At 42.0% G+C, this 10557-nt stretch overlaps 1 protein-coding gene across 2 annotated transcripts in view; it reads left to right on the top strand.

Annotated features, from left to right (window-relative positions):
• LOC148037651 (DNA ligase 4-like) overlaps nucleotides 1-10557 on the top strand; it is a 105072-nt gene that overhangs the window by 36040 nt on the left and 58475 nt on the right. For both annotated transcript variants that reach the window (XM_087676593.1, XM_087676595.1), the window contains exon 6: nucleotides 1556-1630. In XM_087676593.1, coding sequence (XP_087532719.1) covers nucleotides 1556-1630 — 75 coding nt within the window. The remainder of the gene's footprint in view (nucleotides 1-1555; nucleotides 1631-10557) is intronic.

Below are 10557 nucleotides of genomic sequence, written 5' to 3'. Positions count from 1 at the left end.
TGGAGGCAGGCTTATGTTTTCAAATATTCCTGTTACATTACTTTCTGCTTTATTTGAGCATGTTGTTGGTGCTCATCATTCTCCTCCATCCCTTCCCATCCCTCTCTTTTTGAATGATAATTGAGGATTTTAATCGTTTGCTTGTAGTAGCTTAGGATTAGATTTCACATTTGCATCATCTACATTAGTTTTCATTCCTTCCACATCAAGAACATTAGGTTTGGGTCTTTTGTTTCACCTTAAAGTTCATTTTCATTTTCAGTTCCACATGTTACTTATCCACAGGTGCATGCCACTTTGCACCTTAGTACTTCATTGTTGGGGATGCCACCTGAATCCATTTTCGTCAGTGTATCTGGAGGTGCTGGAGTCATCCCCCTCCTAGGATGTGGTCTTGGTAGTTCCCTTGGCTTGAGAATGGATTGTGGACAGTGGCGCTTTCCACCACATGACTTTGTCCATGGAAGGTATTGAGCACTTGTGTTCCATGATGCAAGGCAACGTTTTCATTGACAATAGTTCTTCAGTCCCTGATCCTCTACTGAGAACAACTTCCTAACAGTGTTAATTTTCCTACTCTCTTGTTTGTTTGCTGTCTTCTTTGATTGCAAAGTATAAGAATCCTTGGTTTCTCCTGGTTGCTAGCAGCTATCATCAACAGGAAGATATCCCCTTTGGCGAAGAACATTTGGATTTGGGAAGTGTCCAAGTCTATCGGCCAATCTTCATGAATGCTCTCCCAAAAGGCTGCATCATCAACTTCAATACAGCAGTCATTAAAGAAATGAGTGTATAGATTTATAGATGCAGTACATCAAAGCTGTCTTGTTTTCAGACTTTCTCGTTCTATATCTATTCCAGTTGATCATAAGCTTGGTCCTATCACAAGGGAGCTGTTTAATAGATGCACACATTAAAAATTGAAAGGAGGATGGAAAGTTAAAAGGAGCATAGTAAGAAGCGTTTAGAGACATCAGGACCAAGAGTTAGTTATGTGGAGATTCATGGTAGCATTCCAGGTTCTAGTGCATGGACATTCATGCCCCATCCTCGTGGGTTTAGCTCATCTGCATGGAGTCACTTGTGCCACATATTTTCTGTTCCAACCCCTATGTAGCCCAATCACCTTTGTAGCTGCTAGCCCAAGCCAGTAAAGTGTTAAAACCTTTTCCCCTTTTTAGGTGATCCACATGCTCATGCTATTTCTTTGTTCTGCTGTTTTTGGTTCGTCATTATTGACAGATAAACGAGTCTAGATATGGTTTCAGCTTCTAAAGGTAAACATAAACCTTTGTCCTTGGCCCTTAATCTGTATACATACAGAAAATGAGATATTGGTGGCAACAAAATTTAACACAAGATCACAGTTTGGGCTGTGCAAACTTGTAAAATCAATGTATGGTTTAGTAATGACATGCCTCCGCCTTGTTTCTCTTGCTTTTGTTATATGTAGATTGTGGTGATTTGATAATCAAACCACAGATTATGACTGCTTTGAATTAATAGATTGTCTTCCCAGCTTTGAGAAAAATATGTTGATATGCCTATATTACAGGAATTAACTGTGGGAAAGGTCTTAAAAAGCCAGCATTCGAAGCGTATGAACTCTATTGAGGCTGCTTGGTCAGCAGTAAGTCTTACAAAATCCTGCTAGTATCTTTGAGTTGATTTTATCTTTTTAATCATACAGATCAATTACTGGTTGAAAAAGGAAAGTTGTTCTTAGGATTTTGGTGTATCAATTGTTTTAATCAACTATTCTTTTTGTATTCTGGCAATTTGTACTTCTGGGAAAGAAAGTTCTTTGGAGAGAGTAAAAAGAGCTGCATTATGCTATATCATCCAAAACCATGATTCTTTGAATCTAGGATGTGGTTTATATGCTGTCCTAAATCCAACCTGCACAACAGACACAACTCAAGCCAAAGTCACGCAGATGTGAGAGATATTGACATGGACATCGAGCTCACCTTCCAAACATAGAACCAAACTGGCTCACCACAGTTTTCCATCGATTCAATAACTAGTTCACGGAGCTCAGTAATATTTCCCCAATACCAACCAGTTCTTTCTCCAACCTCAAGGAGCCAAGGAGCTTTGTCCCATGTAAGTTCATTTCATTGGTATGGATTTGTGAAATATCTTTTCTCTTGTTCGCCAGGCCTATTCCTTGACAGAATGTTCTCTTTCAGGATTGTTGACTCCTAAAGCCAAAACCAATTTGGGTTCTAGTGGAATTTGTTGAGTAGTATCCTTCAAGTGCAAGATTTTATTGGTTGGGGCTATTTGTTCACCTTGTCCTAAGCATTCTTTTAAACAATTTACAAGAAACACACAATGGACTTGAATATCCAGAGACAAATCAACAAATGGACATGCTATTAGCAGTCATGCCATTTTATGTGTCCATCTTCTGCATGTTAGCCTTAGTTTGAGTCAGATGGGAATATTTGGAGCTGTGTTTTTGCTATGTTCTTTTCTGCCATGTACACCATTTATACCCATCATTAAGTCACTGAGTGTTTAGTGGGTGTCAATCAAATTTTGCAGCCCTTCCGAGCCTTGTTGGAGCAGTTTGCCATTTTCAGCAGCTCTGACCTGTGGCCAGTTTCAGGTTTTTGGCTTATTTATGGCAGCTGGATCCTCAGTTGTCATTATTCCTATCTTTCACTTCATCAACACTCTCATTCTTTCCTATCATCAGTCTTCTCCTCTTCCTGCTGCCAACATCTTGCACCCTTACCTAGGTTTGCATGTCACACTTGTGTAGGGGCTCTGTTATTGTATGCAGCCTTCATTCAGCTCTCATTCAGTTGTCTTTCTTCATTCTCTACGTTCATTCTCTATTTTTTTCCATGATGAATTTTGAATTAATGAATTAAAATATTTACAAAGGGCCTTTTGGCCAACCAAGTGTACTCAAAGACAGGTAGAAAACAATACATGGAGCCAAGAGGCTACAACAGAACAAGGCTACAATAAGAAAAGAAGGGGATTACGAAGTTGGGCACAATGGGGGTGGTGTCAATGATATCAATGCACAAAGTAGCCACTTCTCTGAGGATCACACCAGGAGAATCCATGGAACTAACTTGCACCGAATCTCATCTTTCATCCCCTCTTTCCTGCACCCTATCGAAGCATTTGCCATTCTCAAAGCTCATCTCCCATCCCCTCTATCCCGCACCCTATCAAAGCATTTGCCATTCTTATCTCCCATCCCCTCTCTCTCACTCTTGCTCTTTCAACTTTACAACAACCCTCGGGCCCCTCGAGTCTCCCTCCCTTTCAACTTTCAAGACTCAAGTTTCAAGAGCCAAGACTCAAGCATCTCTCTCTCTCTCTCTCTCTCTCTCTCTCTCTCTCGTGGGCCTCTTTATCCATTATCAGCACCATGACTCATGAGAAGCACGAGGCCTTCGATTTGCATGTGATCCATGTGGAGAGGAACACAAAGAAGTCCAACTTTCATCATTGGACATGCAAGTATTGCGGGAAGCGCTATACAAGTGATGCAACTCGGCTTCTCCAACATCTTTCCAAGACGGGGGAGCAAGTTGCTCCATGCAAGAAGATCCCTCAAAACATCGCGGAGGAGATTCTCGCCAGGATGAGAGGGGGATCCGTAAGAGGAGGAGAAAGTGGCTTATCTGCTCCAACTCCTATGCCTACTAATGAGGAAGTATCAAATGTGGGCGTATCTTCAACCAATGCAGGAGAGGCCTCTACCTTTGGTGGTGGGGGCTCCATATCCGCATCTAGCTCCAGTAAAAGACAAAGAGTGTAGGCTCATGCGGTGCCAGAGAGACAATCCTCTCTCTCTCAAGCTCTTGGTCATGTACGTGGATCGGTTGGCTTTCTTAGAGAAAGGCAACGACTTGCGGACATTGAAATTGGACGCATGGTGATTGAGTGCATTCTTGCATTCAATGTCCTAAAGCAAGAGCAATGGAAGAAGATGGTAAAAGCCATTGCCAATGTGGGTCCATGTGAAGGATGGGGACTGGTGTTATGTACAACATGAGGATGAAAAATATTGATGAAGAGGAGAGGATTGATAGAGCCCTTGATCCTATTTGGGCCGAATGGATAAAATATGGTTGCTCCATTCTTATCGACGGATGAAGTGATCGTAAGAAACGGGGCATTATCAACATACTCGTCTTATGTCCACTCGGCACTTACTTTTTGTGGGCCGTAGATACAAGCAAGAGGGGGAGAAAAACGATGGGCGCATTCATCTACCGCCACATTCGACAAAGCTATCATTGAAGTATACATTGCCTTTTAAATTTGTTTCACTTTCTTTCATCATGATAATTGATTTATGCATAACTATCTATCTTTCTATTCTAATTTCTTTTTAGTATCTATCTCGATTCTCTCTTTTCTCTCGGGCCGGAAGGCCCCCGATCCCCATCTCTCTTCATTCTTGAATCTTGAAAGTTGAAAGTTAAAACTTGAAAGGCTCAACTCTCTCTTTCTCTCTCTAATATCCAAGTATTGTTAGTATACTTACCTGTAATTTGTAAATTGTGGTTGTAGGTGGGCCCCTCAAATGTGGTACAAGTTGTTACCGACAATGCATTGAATTGTTGGTATATGGGCCGTTTGCTTGAGGCCGAGTTTCCCACGGTTGTATGGACTCCATGTGCAAGTCATTGTTTGGACTTGCTCATAGAGGACATTAGGAAGCTCAAGGGTGAAGAGGGTGGTCCGCAAAGCTACATCAATTGTCACATTCTTCACGGTAAAGGTAAAGGTGGTTTCGATGTATCGTGAGCATATCACACTGGAGTTGAAGAAGCCTTCTTCAACTCGCTTTGCTTACATGTGGTTATTGTTGGAGCGCCTTTATGAGGTGCGGTCAGCCTTGCACCAGATAGTGGTGCCTACTCTATGGAATGAGTGGGATGAGCATGAGACAGAGGAGACCAAAGCCATGTAATGCTTGTGCCTTAATGAGCAGTTTTGGCAAAAAATCCGTGCGGTTATTGTTGTGACACCCTTTTATAGGGTGTTACTATGAGTGATTGTGAGGGGTCCATGATGGGCCTTCTCGTTCACTTCTTTAGAGCGGCATTGGTGGAGGCATGTGCTTGTACAATGATCACAGAGACACAGTGTGCACACGTTTTAGAGATAGCAGAGCCCATCCATGGTTTTGTCGCATTGGTACATTCGGCCTACAAGTCATCGGCGGTTATGGACGATAGAGAGTTCTGCTTAGACCAGCTTGCTTATTTGACTCGTGTGGTTCCTGTGGATGACCACAATGCAGTGCTAGAGGAGCTAGGATGCTATGTGGATCAGAGAGGGCATGTGGCTTTTACTTCTCCCACTTGTTGGAGGAGAGAGCCACATGTGAAGCTTTTATTTTGGTGGCAAAACTTTGGATATGCATTGGAGACTCTTCAGTCCTTAGCCACGAGGGTCCTTGCCCAGGATTGCTCTTCGGGTACATGTGAGAGAAAATGGAGTGTCTATTTTTTCATTCACACAAAGATCCACAATCGGCTTAGCACACGACAATTTAAGCGGCTAGTCTATTGCCACACTAACTTACGCATGATGAGGGCTATGATGAGCATTGGTAGTCCGAAGTAGGTAAAGTTTAAACACTTAATTAACCGTAATATTTAAAATTTGTTATTTTAAACTTTGAACTCCGAAGTTTATACTTTACAATTTAGACTTTAGCATGTACAATGATCAATCTTACATACATCACTGCATTGTGTAGGTGAATGTTGATATATTCAAGTTGACAGGCGACACTCTTCCGAGTATACATCAGGAGGTGGACGAGGAGGAGGAGATGATTTTTGCAGAGCTCTATAGAGAGCTTATAGCAACAAATACTCGTGACACTCGCAGTTAGCGTGCTCGTGGGCAAGGAGTTCGAGTAGGTGGTAGTAGGGGCATGGTCATTCGATGCCCTCCATCATCGAGGAGGGTGGTTCGAGTGGCTTGCAGACATATGTACTCACATCCTGTGCCTCATGATGACATCTCTCCCTTGCCTACACAGCCGCCACCTAGGGAGCCATCATTTGATGATGATAGTAACCTCATCAGTGGGGATGAATATGAGTGTGTCTCATCGTCGGATGCCGAGGAGTCATCTTCAGACTTCCTTGATGAGCACCCAGATGGTTTTGATGATGATGATGATAGTGATGCCTCATCATAGATTCATAGGTTTCTCTCTTTTTTGTATTAGATATAGATTGTAGTTGTATCGCATGTTTTGCGCAGCCCATGCGACCGCGATGGTCATTCTCATGTATTCATCTTATTCTGTAATGAAATGACTATTCCCACTGTAAACATGTATTCTATGATCTATCATTCAATGATTTATGGTTTTTTTAATTTAAAAAATCATCTTAAATTTTTTTTCATACTAATATTGTACCATACCTTATAAAGTCATAAGGTACCATTTAGTACCGTATTTTATCATACCGTACCGTATTGTATCTTTCGTGATCTTGGTAGTGAGCTTTAACTTTTGCTCCTTAGCTTTTCACAAGTGGGGAATGAGCTTTGGCCTATCAAAATGTAACGCCATGGTTTTCTTTGGTAACTTGTAAGCTCTGAGGGATCGGCCACTCTACTTGGGGACCGAACGGATCGAAGTCTGTGAGAGATACACTCATCTGGGCATTGTCTTGGACAGTGAATTCTCAATTGAAATAGTAATTCGAGAGAGGATTGAGAAGGGTCATAAGACCCTCCATGCCTATCAGACATTCCTCTCTTCTCGTTCGACCCCCATGTGGACTAGACTCAATGTCTTCAAGGCATGCGTGTTTCTGGTCCTTACGTACGGAGCCAAAATTATGGGAGGACATCGTCAGACACTCCTTTAGCTGTTGAGACAATGACAGTCACAGGGATGATGTGGATCCTAGGTAAGGGAGCTAAGTCGACAGCGGTCAGTGCAGCCACCCCACATAAGGAATTCAATATCCCCCCATTCCAGCATTTTGCGGCGGGCAATGTGCACGTGCATTTGAAAAGTACCCAGGGGTCAGAACGTGAATTTGAGAGCGTTCAAAACCTCCATCATGTACTAAGAAAGTCCACAAGTGGACTTGGTCTTCCAGGATCGTGCGTTGGCTGGAAAAGTATGTTCCTGAAGCACCTCTACTCGCTGTAAGATATCATGTCTGGAAGAAATGGGAACGGCAACATGAATGTGTAAGACTCTCCTCTTATAATGAGAACAAGTTCGAATGCTCAAGGAACTACTTCTTTTGCACCAATCTATCGGAGAACGTTAAGGCTTCAGAGGAAAGGTTTTTGTGCTTAGCACGAGTCGGCGGTGTGAAGATGGCAGACAACTATCGTCACTCTCAGCGACAAACTTGTCCCCTGTGCAGCTCTCATGAAGCAAGAATCTCTTAAGCACACATCCTACTTTCCTGCCCGGTGTTGACTGATGAATGCGAGCATATTTCGGGTATTATAAGTGAAACTCGTGACCTTTTGTCCCGAGGGTATACCTTAGAGGATGAAGCTATGCTATTCCTTGGTGGGGAGGTTGGCGGGGTGTGTTTACCCAACTAGGTGAGCACTCCCCTGCACTCGAGGTATGTGGTCCAGAGGCATTACCTTGTGGCGGCATTTCTCGACGAGGCGATGCCGAGGTACCTAGGAGCATTATATATGTGATCCTTGCCCACTGCGGGTAGGGAGATGATGATATCCTCCCTTTGCGATCTTGTGTACAAGCTCGTACTCGTACCAATGATGGCACCGCCTCGCTCAAGCAAGCGAATGCTATCGGGAGGCAGTGTTTGCTTGAGTGCGACGGGACACCACCTTCGAGCCGATACCTAGCCTTGGGGTATGGCATCCCTTTGAGGAAACCCGCCGGGATCGGCGGTTTTAACTGGTGAGAGTCTAGGACTACATGGACCCCTGAGCTGAGGTGCTAGGTGTCTACCCACACTCCTTCCCTTGGGAGGAGTTTTCCAAGGACCTTGGTCTTGAAGGAAGTAGCGAAATCATAAGCTAGTGGCATAGGGTTCCGCCTTTGAGTTTGATTAGGCACTTGGCTTTAAAAAAAAAAAGAAAAAGTTTTGTAGGTAGCATGGCAATGTTGCGGAGTTTGCCAATACAAGGAGACCATCAAAGAATGGTGTTGTGGGTTAATAAAAAAGGACTATGTTGGAGATGGCCAAGTCTATGCTTGAGCAAAAAGGGCATTCTCACTCCCTTGCGCTAATGTAGTTGCTAAAACCGTTCATATCTGTTGGAATTTTTATACCCAAAACTATAGGCTTATGTTGTCATGAGGACATGTATTTTTGAAATCTCACTTAACATGTGGATTAATTTTTAATCACATGGTCAAGTAAATGTTGCACATGTGAGGTGTAACTTGGGTTAGAGTAAATTTACAAGCCCGAGACCTGAGGAAATTACGCGATGTCAAAGGCAAAAGTTGCTTTAAGTTATGCTGCACATGTACTTGGTGGTATCTACTGCCAGTTGTTTGTTTAGGTCATTCATTTGGCTATAAGTGTCAGTTGTTGACACTAGAGAAGTGGCGTTTAATGGTACCTAGCGCCAATCTGATGGTTAAAGATGACGCAGAGATACTCGGGAATGGAAGTTGCCTAATCAATTTAATTATTGGCTAATTGGATTATTTTTCAAGGCATTGAAATAATTATTAGATTAATTTTCAGTATTTAAAGATTGAAAATTAATATTTAAATATGGATAATGCTGGAAAAACCATTTGGGAAGGTTGCCACTGGTAAAAAATGCCCATGTAAGACTAAAAAACGTCTTTAGAGGTTAGAGAGAGGCATTTTAGTGTATTCAGCCTCCAAGAGAGGGGAAGGAGATGCTACTAGTTTGATTTGCAGCCATTGGAGGACCTTCTGAGGCAACCATGGGTAGAAGAAGACCAATCAACAGCAGGTGACAGCATCTACAGGTTGTTGAGACAGGGCAGCAGCAATAAATGATTGATTTTCTTCAGTTCTTTGCATCTACAAGCTGTTGAGACAAGGTAGCAACAGTAAATGACAGATTTCTTCACTTCTTCGTGAAGAAAGTCTGAATTTTCTCTCTCCTCAGCATTCTCTTTCATCTCCCAGCCTTTTTACAACCAGTTGCAAAGATTACATCATTGAGATCACCAGAGGCTAAGAAATTTCAGATTTCTTTGTCGTAAACCCTAATCTGCAGAGCAGAAATCAGGGTTTAGCAGCAGCCTCGGGAAGTGTGCCAGAAATTGGAAGCTTCAAGGCTTGGATTCAACAAGGATGAAGCTGTGTTTAGTCAAATTCAAGTGGAGGGACCAACTAATCAATGAATTTGGGGCATTTTTCATCTCCATCAAAGCGGGTGAAGGCCGATTGACTACCCGAATCAAGGGGCAAATCAGATTGAAGACTTGCTGGTTGTTTTGGACAGCAAGGGAAGTTGGAATACCCAAAGGGATTGGGAGAATCCCATTGTACATCAACCTCTTTTTGAATTAAGTTAAATAAATACCAAAAGGGGGGGGGGGGGGCGCCAATTTTGGTGTCAACAGGGTGTCTAATGTCCAAGATCATATGGTAAAAGGTGCATTTTAGTTTTGTCAATTTGTTAATTGCTGTAAATAGTGCTTAATCGGGTATATACCACTCTATCCGAGGAGGAAGACTGGTTTCATATGTACTTTTTGCACTTTTATATACTTTTTGTATGGATCCAATTTTTGTAGTAGACTTAGGATACAAGTGAGTTATTTTTTCCTATAAATACCTATAGAATCAATGCTACACACATACACATGCACGCACACATGCATGCATGTGCACAAGCATGTACCCACACACATGTTTTCTTTGCTTGTCTAAATATGCATCTTCTCCCCTAAAAGCATACCTTGACATGTGCATTTTTGCATTCAATAGCCAAACATGTATCATTATAAGCTTGAAAATTGTGATTTTTCCTTTAGACTTTTAATGCTCTAGTGTGATTTGCATATCCCAAGGCTAAAAAGACTGCATCCTTGAAACTTTATCTAGAGCTACAATAGGTCATGTTTACAATTGGTTTTAAGGTTCTTGGGCCTTTTGAGCTCAGTTTGGGGTCAAAATCACCAAATTTTACATATCGAGGTATTGGTTGTATGGATCAAATTTTTAAATTAGTTTTGGGATACCGGTAACTTCAAGTTGATTCCCCCCAAAAAAGTAAAATGTATTAAAAAAATTTCTTGGCTTGTCTAAATATGCATTCGTTTTCTCTTTTAAAGCACACCACAACATGTGTATTTTGGCATTTAATAGCCAAAATAGGTTTTACTATAAGCTTGAAAAGTGTTATTTGTCCTTCACACTTTTCAAGCACTAGTGTGGTCTATGCTAGCTTATGAGGTCTAGTACTGGGGGACCTATTCTTATGAGTTTGTGGGGTGAGGACCTAGAGATAAAATTTTAGGGGTTTGGAGAGAATATTCTCTTGCCATCCCTTAAGTCGCACAAAAAGTAAGTACAAGTACACATACTTGTGTTCCTATGCTGCACTTTTATGACATGG

The sequence above is a fragment of the Lygodium microphyllum genome, chromosome 4 (genome assembly GCF_053477565.2).
Source record: "Lygodium microphyllum isolate KBCC chromosome 4, Lygodium_microphyllum_v1.1.10, whole genome shotgun sequence".
Taxonomy (NCBI): Eukaryota; Viridiplantae; Streptophyta; class Polypodiopsida; order Schizaeales; family Lygodiaceae; genus Lygodium; species Lygodium microphyllum.
This window is presented reverse-complemented; position numbering and strand designations above follow the sequence as displayed.